Genomic DNA, 14,755 nt, shown 5'->3' with positions numbered 1-14,755 from the left:
TAAAAATAACAGAGCATTGCATGCAAAAATTTTAGATGTGACTTAAGCAGAACTCACTGAGAAATTTTTTTGTGTGTTTTTCTTTTGCGGTACACGGGCCTCTCACTGCTGTGGCCTCTCCCGTTGCGGAGCACAGGCTCCGGACGCGCAGGCTCAGCGGCCATGGCTCACGGGCCCAGCCGCTCCGCGACATGTGGGCTTTTCTCGGACAGGGGCACGAACCCGTGTCCCCTGCATCGGCAGGCGGATTCTCAACCACTGCGCCACCAGGGAAGCTCCTCACTGAGAAATTTAATAGCTCTAAGTGGGTTAATTGGAAAATAAGAAAGGTTGATAAAATGAGTATCAGCTCAACTCTAGATGTTAATAAAGAACCAACAGAATAAATCCAAATTGAGTAGAAGAAATACTTAGTCTATATTAATTAAATAGGAAATAGAACAGAATAGATTATTCATACCATAAAATTAATAAAAAAGGATGAATCTCTATAAAGACAGATAAGGAAAAATGAGTACTATTAAAAATATGACCAACAGAATAGAGAGTTTAAAAACCATAAGAAAATACTATAAACAACCTATTGCCAGAAAATTTGAAAACCTACAAAGTGAGCAGCTAAAAAAAAAAGAAATATATATATATATATATATATATATAAAAATTACAGCTGACTCAAAAGGAAATAGAAAACCTAGGCAAATCAATAACCATTTAAGGTCTTTAATTTTCCATATGCATCCCCTCATTCAAATAAAATCTATCAGACCCAGTTCTATTTCTAAAATTTCAAGGGATGCATAATCCCTATCATGTACAAACTGTCATAGAAAACAGTAAAAGAGGGAAAGCTTTTCAACTCATTTTATGAAGCTAGTATAACCTTAACCTTAACACTGACTTAGTATAGAAAAAGAAAATTTCCTGCTGAATTTATGTATGATCATAGCTACAAATGTTCTAAATTAAGAATAGCAAATTAGGACTTACCTGGTGGCTCAGTGGTTAAGAATCCGCCTGGCAATGCAGGGGACACGGATTTGAGCCCTGGTCCGGGAAGATCCCACATGCCACGGAGCAGCTAAGGCTGTGTGCCACAACTACTGAGCATGTGCTCTAGAGCCCGCGAGCCAGAATTACTGAGCCCACGTGCCGCAGCTAGTGAGGCCCGCGCGCCTAGAGCCCATGCTCCGCAACAAGAGAAGTCACCGCAATGAGAAGTCCGCGCACCACAACGAAGAGTAGCCCCGCTCACCGCCAACTAGAGAGAACCTGCGCACAGCAACGAAGACCCAATGCAGCCAAAAAATAAATATATTAAAAAAAAAAAAGAAAGTAAGTTATTTCATGGATGGAAAAGCGTTAAAAAACAAAAACAAATCAAATCCAGCACTCATTAAAAAATACGTAATGACTAAACGCATACTAGAAAGGCAAGGAAGGCTAAATATTAGAAAATTTATTAATGTAATTTACCACATATGAATAGATTAAAGGAGAAAGCCCATATTATCATCTCAGTAGATGCAAAGACATTTGCTAAAATTCATCATCTTCTGAAGATAAAGACTCTTAATCTGGGCTTCCTTGGTGGCTCAGTGGTTAAGAATCCGTCTGCCAGTGCAGGGGACACGGGTTCAAGCCCTGGTCCGGGAAGATCCCACATGCCGCGTAGCAGCTAAGTCCGTGCGCCATGACTACTGAGCCTGTGCTCTAGAGCCCGTGAGCCACAACTACTGAGCCCATGTGCCACGACTACTGAAGCCCGTGCGCCTACAGCCCGTGCTCCACAACAAGAGAAGCTGCTGCAATGAGCAGCCCGCGTAGCGCAACAAAGAGTAGCCCCTGATCGCCGCAACTAGAGAAAGCCCATGCACAGCAACGAAGACCCAAGGCAGCCCCCCCCCCAAAAAAAAGACTCAGTCTGGATTGGGACTTGATAAGGAATATATATTAAAAATCTATAGCAAATTTCATAATTAATTGGGAAACTATTCCATTTACCATGTTTATTAACTAGCGTTATACTGGCAGGTCTAGCAAATGCAAATAAGGCAAGAAAAATAAATAAAAGACAAAGATCAGAAGGGAAGAAACAACAGAAACACTGTTATTTGCGAGGTTTACACACAAAATTTAAAAGAGTGTATAGACTTTAAAACGTAGAAGGTTCATCAGTGTTGCTGTATACAAGACTAGCAATCAGAAAATGAAACAAAAAAGATCCCATTCATAATAGTTTTAAAAACTTAATTAGGTATCTGGGAGTAAATCTAACAATAATATGCAATACCTATAAAAATAAGAATTTTGCTTTATGGAGGGACATAAATAAGTGAAGAGATACACAGCTTCCTTAAGAGGAAATAGAAAACCTAAAGAGACCAAAACCATTTCATTGACTTTATTCTTTAACCTGCAAACACATGGAAAACTGGACATGGTAAAGCTGTTAATTCTTCCCCTATTAATCTATAAATTCAATACAGTTCCAGTCAAAATTCCAAGAGGACTTGTTTTTGGTGGAATCTGACAAACTCTTACGTAGAGGTCCAAAAATAATCTAGATAATTCTGCAAAAGAACAAAGTGTGTGGTACTTGCCCTCCTATTCATAAAGAATGATTCTAAAACTACAGTATTTTTAAATGTGTTATTGGCCCACAGATGAATAGTTGAGTAGGATAGACTAGAGAGCCCGGAAAGAGTAAGCATGTATTTATGCCTAGTATATAATAGACACGGATTTATAGAAAGGAAGGACTATTCGGTAGATTATATTAGGATAGCTAGTTTTTTATAAAGAGAAAAGTAAAGCTAGAGCCCTGTTTCATACCCTCTTTTATTTTTTTTCAATTGATTTATTTATTCCTCTTTATCCTTTTTATTTATATAAAAATCCAGTCTCCCTCATAAGCATCAAATTTAATTTGATTAATAGGTTTTTTTTTAGTGTATTAAGTGTGTATATTTTGTTGTATAAGTTTAAAGTTTATAGAAATGGTACTATGTATCTTGCTCTGCTTCCTACTTTTTTTAAGTAAATACTATTCTTCATATCCATGCATGTTGCTTTGTATGTATGTAATCTGTTGTTTCTGACTGCTGCATAATTCTCCCTGATTGACATCCACCACGTTTTACTCTCCTGTTTGCGGTTGCCTGTGGATCAGCTGGGAGCTTACCGGTCTAGGATGGCCTGAGCTGAGGCAACTCAGCCCTCCTTCTCTCCAGTCTCCAGTCATCTTCTTTCTTTTTTATTCCTTATGTTGTTCGTCCAGAACTCCAGTATGTTTAAGAATAGTTATATTAATTGGCATTCCTGGTTATTTTTTTTTTGGTGGTGGATTTTCTCTTAAATTTTTTTTTAATTAGAAATTTTTTTTAATGAGATATAGTTGATTTATAATATTATATGTTTCAGGTATACAACATAGTGATTCACAATTTTTTTTTTTTTTTTTTTTGTCTGCATTGGGTCTTCGTTGCTGTGCTCGGGCTTTAGTTGCGGTGAGGGGGGGCTACTCTTCGTTGTGGTGCACGGGTTTCTCATTGCGGTGGCTTCTCTTGTTGTGGAGCATGGGCTCTAGTCATGTAGGCTTCAGTAGTTGCAACACACGGGCTCAGTAGTTGCAGCACACGGGCTCAGTAGTTGCAGCATGCAGGCTCCATAGTTGTGGCACGTGGGCTCAGTAGTTGTGGCTTGCAGGCTCAGTAGTTGTGGCACACGGGCTTAGTTGCTCTGTGGCATGTGGGATCTTCCCAGACCAGGGATCGAACCCGTGTCCCTTGCATTGGCAGGTGAATTCTTAACTACTGCGCCACCAGGGAAGTCCCGTGATTCACAATTATTAAAGGTTATACTCTTATTTATAGTCATTATAAATGATTGGCTATATTTCCTATGCTTTATAATATATCCTTGTAGCTTATTTATCTTATACATAATAGTTTGTACCTGTTAATCCCCTACTCCTGTCTTGTCCCTCCCCCTTCCCACTCCCCACTGGTATGTTTTCTGTATCTGTGAGTCTGTTTCTTTTTTGTTATATTCACTAGTTTAATTTTTTTAGATTCCTTATATAAGTAATATTATACAGTATTTTTCTTTCTCTGTCTTACTTACTCCACCAAGTATAATACCCTCCAAGTCCATCCATGTTGTTGCAAATGGCAAAATTTCATTCTTTTTTTATGACTGAGTAGTATTCCATTGTGTGTGTGTGTGTGCATAAACACACACCACATCTTCTTTATCCATTCATCTGTTAATGGACACTTTGGCTGCTTCTGTTTCTTGGGTGTTGTGAATAATGCTGCTGTGAACATTGGGGAGTATATATCATTTTAATTAATGTTTTTGTTTTCTTTGAATATATACCCAAGAGTGGGATTGCTGGGTCATATGGCAGTTCTATTTTTAGTTTTTTGAGGAACCTCCATGCTGTTTTCCACAGTGGCTGCACCAGTTTACATTCCCATTGGCAGTCCTGTTTTTTTCCTAATCTTGAGGGGACTGTATCTGAAGTTTCAACTTGAAGTTTAATGTTTGTTGTAGGTTTTAGTATATAACATGTACCAGGTTAAGGAATTTCCGTGTAGTCCTTTGGTTTTGTTTTTGTGTTGGTTATACATGGAATCCTGTCAGATGCTTTTTCAGCATTCTTTGATACGTCATGATTTTTCTTCTGGAATATATTAATGTGATCAATTCTCAGGCATTGAATTCTCCTTGCGTTTGAGGATACATGTTACTCATCATTTTGCTCTGTTTTGCTTTAAGTTAAGGACCTTTCATAAGTAATATGGAACTATAATTTCTTGTATTTTCCTTATCTAATCTTGGAATCAAGATTACAGTAGGCTCATAAAATAATCTAGGCTGCTTTCACTTTTTTTTCTCCTATTTTCTGTAACAATTTCTGTAAGATAAGAATTAATTTAAAAATTTGCTAGAATTTTCCTAAAAGTACATTTAAGCCTGTGATTTTTTTTTTTTTTTTTTTTTTTTTTTGTAGAGAGGAGGTTTTGGGCTACATTTTTATTTCTTTGCTACTTACTATTCTATTCAGTTTTTCTTTTTATAGTTTATACAGCTTCTTTATACAGTCCATCCAGATTTCAACTTTATTAGTGTATAATTGTTCATAATACTGATTTATTATTTTTATATGTATTGTATCTGTGGTTATTTCTCCCCTTTTGTTCTGTATCTTATTTGTACCTTCTTTTCTTGGTTATCCTTGCAGAGGTCTATCTATTTTATTAATCTTTCCAAAATCAACTTTTGGTTTTGTGAATCTTTTCTAGTTTTAAAAATTATTGCTCTCTATTTCATTTTTCCTGCTCTTTATTATTTCTTTCCTTCTTTTTTCTTTGGGTTTGTTCTGTTGATTTTTCCATCTTTATCAACTGAATGTTTAGCTTATATATTTTTAAACCTTTTCATTTCCTGGCATTGAGTACAGTTTTAGCTGTGTCACATATAGTTTGACATGTTGTATTTTTATTGTAATTCATTTCTAAATATTTCTCAATTCCTTTATGATTTCCTTTTTATTCCATGGGCTATTTAACATACACTGTAAGGGAAAGCACATATTAATTTGGCTGGATCAAAACTTAAAAATTTTTGTAGGATAGAGGATACCGTAGACCAACCAAAGTAGAAGTCAAACAGCAGGCTGACAGAAGATAGTTGGAACACATATCTGAATTACTGTCTAGTGTATGTTAACATTCTACACATAAGTAAGACAAAGAAGTGTCATAGAAAAATGACAAAGGATATGAATAGGAAATTCATAGGGGAAATGTTAATGGCCAATAAGTATATGAAAAAAATGTTTATCCTCAGTACATACTAAGTACGTGCAAATTAATACAACAGTGAAAAATTTCCTGCCGTCCAACAGATGGCAAACATTTTTAAAGTTTGATTATATCTTGTATTGACAAGAACGTAAGAAAAATGGGAGCACTAACACATCACTAGTGGGGTTTTAGACCTACATAGCTACTTTGGAAAGAGTAACATATAAATTTAAAATGCACTTATTCTATGACCTAAGAATTCTCTCTGTAGGTGTATGCTGTGGAGAGACTCTGGCATATATGCTTAAGAAAAAATAGATAAGAATTTTTTTCAGCATTGTTTATAAAAGTGAAAAATGGAAACAACTTTATTTGCCTATCAGTAGATAAGTTTTTGAACAAAATGGGGTGTATGTGTGCACTGGGATAATTTGAAGTATGTAAAAAGCAAAGCTATATTTACTTATACCAACATGGATAGAATATGAATCTTGAATGAAAAAAATAAATTTTAGAATGGCATATGTAGTATAATGTCATTTATGTACCCAAAGCATGCAGAGTACTACTGTATGTCATTCTGGGATACATGCACACACACACATGCATAAATGTACACAGATGTGAAAACATAAAAGTGTAAAACATAGTGTGGAAGAATATACACAAAGCTCATGATAGTGGTTTCTTTGGAGAGATAGAATGGTGGATGAGGACTGTTGGTAGTTCTCAACGATGTTATTATCTCCACATGTAATGTGTTATTTCTTAGGGAAGAACAGCACCTTCAAGTATAGATGACAAAATGATAACAGTTGTTTGTTCTGGATACGGGGGTCGTGACTGTTTGTTATATATATATATATATATTTTGGTAATTTTACATACGTTTAAAATCCTCCTCAAAAATTGTACAAGAGATGACTTCCTAAACAAGGAACACAGATGACTCAAGATTTCTAGCTTGGGATGAAGGTGATGTTATTGATAGAGGAAAGGAGATTTGTAGATAACGGACCTTTAGGTACCAGTGGGTCATCCAAATAAAGACGTTTACCGTACAATTAGAAATTAGAATGTAGCACTAAAAAAAAAAAAAAATAAGTCAAGCCTAGAGATGCAGTTCAGAAGTCATATTGAAAGCCCTGGTGGTGAATGGATACTAACTACCATTCTTGAGAGAGTGGAGAATGAAGAGAGAAAGTGGCCAAGGCTCCTGCTTTGGAAGAACAGTCACATTTGAGGGTTGTGCTGAAGTAGGCGAAGTCAATGGAAAAAAACAAATAGGAACAAAACAAAGCCAGACAGTTTATTGTCATGAAAATCATATGAAGGGAAGGAGTTTAATAAGGGGTGGCCAATAATTTCATTTGTTTGGAGAGGTAGAGTCAGGCGAAAACTAGGAAGAGATCGCTGGGCTTGGCAATTAGAAGCTGATGTTGGGCTTCCCTGGTGGCGCAGTGGTTGAGAGTCCGCCTGCCGATGCAGGGGACACGGTTTCGTGCCCCGGTCCAGGAAGATTCCACAGGCCACGGAGCAGCTGGGCCCGTGAGCCATGGCCACTGAGCCTGCGCGTCCAGAGCCTGTGCTCCGCAACGGGAGAGGCCACAACAGTGAGAGACCCGTGTACCGCCAAAAAAAAAAAAAAAAAAAAAGCTGATGTTGACCTTTGAAGAACTTTTCAGTGGATAGGTGCAGAAGCTATATTGTAAGAGGGGAAGAAATTAGTTAATTTGAATATTCCTTTTAGAATCAATCAAAATAGAATTTGACTTACTGTTGCAATGTGTTTTAGTTAAGAACTCCATTGTAAATCTTTTCATAAACATGCTAAATAAGAATCATGCATTAGCCCTTGTAAAGTTTCACAGGAATTGAAAAAAATTTCCAGAATATTTAAGATACTGTACATTCCCTAATGATAATAAAGAACCCAAGCCCTTGAAATCACTTGTTATAAATGTTATTTAAAATAGATCATTAACCATTTTAATTCACTTTGTATGGTGTCATACACATATGGTACTTAATAAATGCTTTTTGAATCTGACATCCAGGGCTTCCCTGGTGGCGCAGTGGTTGGGAGTCCGCCTGCCGATGCAGGGGACAAGGGTTCGTGCCCCGGTCCGGGAGGATCCCACGTGTCGCGGAGCGGCTGGGCCCGTGAGCCATGGCCCCTGAGGCTGTGCGTCCGGGGCCTGCGCTCCGCAGCAGGGGAGGCCACAGCAGTGAGAGGCCCGCGTACCACAAAAAAAAAAAAAAAAAAAAAAAAAAAAATGAATCTGACATCCATTTAGAAAAGACTAGCTGCAAGACTCAGTCGACAGATAGTCTTCTAGGAGTGGCTGCTTTTGTTCAGTGTAAACCGTAAAGTGAAGAATCAACAAGCTCAAGGAGAATTTGACCCAGGGATAAGTTAAGTAAAATGCGGAAAACATGTGAACCTAAGCCAAACTATCAGTTTCAAAAATGGTACATGCTGGATCCTTACTCATCATAGGGTTTTTTTTTTTTTTTTTTTTTTTGCATACATTTTTTTTGTTGTTGTGGGCTCTCCCGTTGCGGAGCACAGGCTCCAGACGCGCAGGCTCAGCGGCCATGGCTCACGGGCCCAGCCGCTCCGCGGCATGTGGGATCCTCCCGGACCGGAGCACGAACCCGCATCTCCTGCATCGGCAGGCGGACTCTCAACCACTGAGCCACCAGGGAAGCCCCAGTCATCATCGGGCTTTTATGGTCAACAAATGCATATGGCCAGATAATTTATGATGAAATGACTTTGGGGGTCATAGACCTCTTTGAGAATCTGAGAATAGTCATGATCCTCTTTCTCAGAAAAAATGCATTTGGTAACAAAATTTTGCCTTTGTGAACCCCCTGTTAAAAATCCATGCCTTATGAAGGCTTTTATACATGTAAATATTTAACTCTGCTGGGTGGTGGTCCAAAATGTAGCACGTACCCACTGCTACTCTAATTTCATGTATAAGCAATTTTGTATATCATGCTGAGAATTTCACACTTGGTGTGGGTTCTGTCTGAATTGAGAAGGCTTAATTTTTTCCTTTTACGTAATTCAGTGCCACCAGGTGTAGTAATAGGTGCCTACAACAGAAACTTGCTCAAAGTAAGTGCTGGGTAATTATTTATGGAATAAATGAATGAATATGTGACCATGGATTCAAACATCTTCACTTTAATAACATTTTATAAAACCTAACTATTAAATAAAATGAATCAGTAGTATAAAAAACTGAAAAGAGTGAGTTAAACATATAGTAGTATAAAACATAGGAAATAGTCCATCTTTTCTCTTTGTAAAGCTGTAGACTTGCGCTCCTGCATCTGTCGTCTGTCTTCCAGTATCGATGAACCAGGCTTTACTTAATGGCCCTAAATCTCTTGATTCCAGCTTGTTGTCCTTGACAGACATATTTGTTCTTAGACCTTAGTTTTCCTACCTTTTCTTTCCTTCTAAACATGCCCAACACACCATACCCCAGCTTTGAGTTTCACTGTTAGTTCAGCTGCATCAGACTGTTTGACCCCCTCTTATTGTTCTCCTACCATTCACTGCTCAAAGTTTTTTTTCCATTTTTTTCTTAATTTCTCAGAAAGACTCTTGACCATTGCTCTAGCTTTGACATTAAAAAGCAAAACATCAACCACTTTATAATTTATATAAATATAGTAATAGTAAAATGGATTTAAGTTTTCATCCATTTTTAACTTCTAAGTTTTATAGAAGATTGTTTTGTAGAATTTTTAACCTTGAAATAGTGGGATATATACTATGTGACTTTGGTTAAATTATTTAACTTCTTGGAGCCTCAGTTTCCTGATGTGTAAAATTAGGGCATTGGATTAAATCGGTGATTCTCAGATAACTCTACCATTGGTGGTTAAAGAGTTGTCATTACTAAAATAGGAAATTGGCATCCTTCTCCCAAACTATAGGAAAATAACATTAAATGGGTAGAATGTCTGCTCCCTTTGATTCCTACCTGTAATTTTTTTTAAACTTTGAAGCCTGTTGACCTTGGTAATTTTATCTGATAGAGCACACAGTTATATATTTGGTTTTAAAGTTTAATATATTTAATTCATGGTAGTCAGGAAAAGAGATGATGATGTTCAGGTCCTTCCTTATTTTTTTGAAAACCTCTAGGTGATGTTGTGTGTAGGCATCTCTTCAACCATAACCTTTTATGATTCTGTTTACTAGATAAAGGAAAAATACAAAGGAAATAACCAGAGTAAGCTATAAGTCAAAACATTTAAAACCTATATGGTGTTGGAAACAATTGGACATTTACATATCTCTCAAAATTTTTTTCCATCTTGGTTACTACAGGACCATGAAATCATTCAAATAGCCAAGGGTATCTAATTATTTTTGGTTATATTAGACTTTAATGATAATGATTATATTCTGAAAACTTACTTATTTTTAAAACGGAGAGGCTGGAGGATGAAAGAATTGATGCTCAGACTATGAAGAAAGACATGGAAAAAACTGCTCAGGACTTTGTAGTTTAAAGAGGTCATTTTTAAACTCTACCCTTCTTTCTTTATCTAAGCTGTGAAATGTGACAAGTTGGGAGTTTAAACTGCTCCTTTCTTCTATATTAATTATCTTTTGCTGATTAACAGATCATCCCAGATTTAGCAGTTGAAGACAATAAACATTATATCAGTATTACATCGTTTTTGAGATTAAGGATTGGGGATCGGCTTACTTGCATGGCTCGTAACTCAGGATCTTTCACGAAGCTGGAATCATCTGAAGGCTTGATGAGGGCTGGAGGGTTTGTGTCCTAGAGAGTTCGGTCGCATGACTGTTGGCAGGATGCCACTGTTCCTTGCCTAATGGGCAGTTGGCTTCCTCTGAGTGACCCAAAGCAAGAGATCAAGCAGACAGTTTCTGAAGTCACACACCATCACTTCAGCTCTATTCTCTTTGTTAGAAGTGAGTCATTAAGTTCAGCCTACACTCAAAGGGAGAGAGGGGAATTAGATTCCACCTCTTGAAGGGAGGAATATAAAAGAATTTTCAGAAAAGAAAATCAGTAGGTACTAAGTGCATCATAGCAGATACACAGGCCTTGTTACTTTGGTGCTTGGGGAGTGTTTGAGAGGAAGGGCTCTAGAGTTAGAGTTCGTGGGTTCAAATCCTGGCTCTGCTTCTCCTGAACACCATGACCTTTGTCAAGATTCCTCATCTATAAAGTGAGCACAATAGTAATATCTATTACAGGAATGTAGAGAGGAATAAGTGAAAAAAATGAAGGTAAAGCACTTATCTTGGTGGCTTTTATTTCAATAAAGTTAGCTGTTATTTACCTACTAGATCACAGCAATAACTTTGATGTAGAGTCTGCCTTTCTGTAATGTTATTAGCAGAATATGCTCTAAGGTATCCACCAGGCGAACCTACCTAGTCTTATTCAATTTTTAAAATTCTGCTCATTAGTACTTGAGAAAATTCTGCTTACCCTTGAAGACTTGAGAAATGCTGATGTGTGTGTGTGTATATATATATATACACACATATACATGTTATGTACACATATATTCACATATACTACATGGCTTGAGTCATATTGTGTGGAAGAAATGCATATACAGTAAGTCCCCTATATACGAACCTTCAAGTTGTGAACTTTCAAAAATGCGAACATGCATTGCATCAGCGTCAGACGTGAGTGAAATTGCAGCTTGCCCTCTGATTGTGTTAGTTGGGTACCTAGGCTAACTTTGTTGGACTTAGAAACAAATTGGACTTACAAACACGCTTTCGGGACGGAACTCATTTGTATGTAGGGGACATACTGTATATTTTAATCCTGCCACATTTATATTTTTAATATTTTACCATGTTAAAAATTCTTCAAACATGTTTTTATTAAAACAATCCATTGCATTTTTTGATTATTTCCTCAGGCTAGGCCCTGGAAATGAAATTCCTAGATCAGTATATATTGATATTTACCTCTTTAGACTCTTGATCTATAATGCTCATTGCTTTCTTGAAAGTTTGTACCAGTTTATATTTCCAGCAGCAGCCTCACCTTGCTTGCTAGCCTCTAAAAAGTATTGGTGGCTTTTGAAAGCCTAGTTATAGTAGCAAGACAGAATTGCATTAAACCCCAGGGAATTGTGTTTTTATAAGAGCTTTAAATATATAGGAATATTTCCCAGCCTTTCTGCATTAATTTCTGTAAATATATATATATATATATATACACACACATATGCATAAATACTATATATGTGTATATACTAACTGTGAAGTATTATGCAGGAATAGATACAGCTTCTGTTCACTTGGAACTTAAAATAGAAGGCTGATATGAGTCCATATAATTAAGATGTACCGAGAGTGAAATACACAGACACACACCGCTATCTTTCTTTAAAAGCTAACCCTCAAGAAGCAAAGAGTGAGGTAAAGGTTATGTGTCAGGCTTCAAACTGACTCCCACAGTGAGAAGAGTGCTTCTTTTTGAGCCAGGTCAAGCTGTCGCCTCCAGAAGAAACACACCTTTGGCTTACATTGCTCTCTTCCTTTCTAAATACACGAATATCTATGATTGATAAGAGGGGACATTCAGATTTGCTGTCAATTTCAGTGTTCTGCCTAAAGCTAGCAGTTAGCCCCGTAGCGTGCCTCACCATCCTCTCACCTGGAAGCCATCTCAGGTTATGATGCTGCGGGTCAGTGGATGGTCCTTATTTTAAATTGACTAGAAATAAAAAATAAAAGCTACCAGTCATACAGTTTCTTTTGTCTAATAGGTGGCAAGTTTACCTAACACAAGGAAGAGATCCCTGTTTGGTTTCAGGGGGGCTGTACTTTGGAAATGGCATACGGGTTCTTTTTTGGGAAGGTGGGGATCATGGTGGTAGGGCTAGGGGAAGGGCCCAAAAGAATAAATGAGTATTTAGAAGAAATGAAAAAAGCAAAGTCATGGGCTGTGGAATCAACTCTGAAGTTGCACATGTTGGGGAAACATTTGTAAAACGATATAGTATTGATATTACCCCTGGAATACATTTTTTCTCTAGTTATCATCACAGTTCATTCAAGTTAAGTCATAAAAATTACACCTTGTTATTTAAAATTTGTAACGACCAAATCTTTTTTGTGTTTATTCAGCAAATAACTTTTTGAACACTTACTCTGTAGGAGGCACTGTTTTACGTTGTGTGGAGAAACAACTATAGGCAACCTTTTGTTTCAGTTTTTTTTATATTATGAAATTTTGAACCCAGGGAAGCATTTTTTGTGTTTGTTTTAATGAAGCTTCATCTGGGTCATTTCATAGGCTTGGTTTCCTGTGTTGTCAGTAAGTCTATAGTCACTAAACGGCAATCTAGCTCCCGCGTCTACTGTATTTAATATGTACGTTATTTGTAATAAGGTTAGTTTTATCAAAAAGATCTTTAAAAGTAGATGATATAAGTGAATACGTTCGTTTGTTTCCGAGCGAACCAAATAGAAATGTAGGAGGGTACATACATTTCATGGCTAGCCAACTGGGGGAGGATAATCTCATCTCTCAGAGGTTGGCATGTGCTGTTTGCTAATAAACACCTGTCTAGTGTGCTTTTCCATACCTCTGTAGAGGGAAGAGGTTGAAGTCGGTCCCTGAGAGTGGTTGGAAGCCCCTTACTTTGTCCCATAAAGCCTTGGTAACATTTCGTAGGTATGACTTTTGGGGTTGGTATGCCTGTTTTACAGCGCAGCGCTTTCAAGTGAACGGCTTACACGCAGCCTTACACTTTGACACGGCCCAACAAGTTAATTAATTAGCCACCTTTCCGTCCCAGCTGCGGGACTGGGCATTAGAGCTCTTCCAGAAAGAAAATTTGATTAATGGCTCTCTTCTAGCGTGGGGACGACTGCAGACTTCTCTTCCGCAGAGCGTGAAACGTGCGTCTTCCTGCCGAGGGGCCTCGTCCCAGCCGCGGCCCCCGGGACGACTCCCTGCCTCAGGTGTCCTGCGCGCCGCGGGCCGCGTCCGCTCTCTGGGGCGGGCGTCCGGGACTTCCTGTCTGGGCGCGGGGCGGAAGGATCGCGTTGCCAGCCGAGGCGGCCGCCGCCGCCGCCCCTGCCGTTAGGTGGTGGGGTTTCTCAGCCCGGCGGCGGGAGGCGGGCCGGCCTCGGCTTCCTGTCGGAGGACGCGCAAGGATCCGGGCGTCGGAGTGTGTGCGAGTGCGTGAGTGTGTGTCGGCCGCACGGCGTGTGTCTCCGGCCGCGGGTTCCGCCTCCTCCCCTGCCGCCGCTGCTCACGGTGTAAGTCAATGTGAAGCAGCAGCTCCAGCCCCGGGATAAACATGGCGACGTCTCTGCATGAGGGACCCACGAACCAGCTGGATCTGCTCATCCGGGCTGGTAAGGACAGGGGAACTTTCCTCCCGTGCATCGGTGCAGCAGGAGAAGGGGTGCACAGGGGGCGGGGTGGCTCCCCTGTGGCGGTCAGTGCAGGGGGTCCGGTGTCCCCTTCGGTCACCGGGGCGGCCGGGGGAAAGGGGGGTTGTGAATGAAGTAATGGAGGCGACGAATCAGGAAGTGATCACCTTGGAGAGTAACCTGCCTCAAATCCGGCGCTGTCGCTTCAGGGTGGGTTTGTGGAGCAGCGGCGGCGGCTGCCGGGCGGAGCGCTGGCAGCGGGTGCCGGGCAGCCGAGCCGCAGTTAAGTTGGGGACTCGGGGGCGGACGAGTTGTGCGCTTCACCCCAGTTGCCGAGGAACCAGGAAGTGAGTGAGGCTGTTGTCTCCCGGCTGCGCCTGCCACGCTGTCTGGCCGCAGAGGCCGCTGCTGCCCGCGGTCGGGGGCGGCGGGCTTCTCCGGTGGACGCTCGCCACCCCCGCCCCGTTCTCCTTTCAGACTTGGTCCGCAAGTCCTGGACTTCCGCGCGGACGAGGCAGCGCCGGGC

At 39.7% G+C, this 14,755-nt stretch overlaps 1 protein-coding gene across 13 annotated transcripts in view; it reads left to right on the top strand.

Moving 5' to 3' along the window:
* Positions 1-14,755, top strand: part of ELF2 (E74 like ETS transcription factor 2) — a 95,701-nt gene that overhangs the window by 61,619 nt on the left and 19,327 nt on the right. For 2 of the 13 annotated variants that reach the window (XM_060013003.1, XM_060013002.1), the window contains exon 1: positions 12,723-14,211. The exons of 9 other annotated variants lie outside the window; for them this stretch is intronic. In XM_060013003.1, coding sequence (XP_059868986.1) covers positions 14,154-14,211 — 58 coding nt within the window. In that variant the 5' untranslated portion in view covers positions 12,723-14,153. Of the gene's footprint in view, positions 1-12,722; positions 14,212-14,755 lie in introns of those variants that run through there. 2 more of the 13 variants (XM_060013006.1, XM_060013004.1) reach the window with 1 other exon arrangement.

This window comes from Delphinus delphis, chromosome 5, assembly GCF_949987515.2.
Source record: "Delphinus delphis chromosome 5, mDelDel1.2, whole genome shotgun sequence".
Taxonomy (NCBI): domain Eukaryota; kingdom Metazoa; phylum Chordata; class Mammalia; order Artiodactyla; family Delphinidae; genus Delphinus; species Delphinus delphis.
The sequence above is the reverse complement of the archived record's forward strand: the minus strand, read 5'-3'. Positions and strand labels throughout refer to the sequence as shown.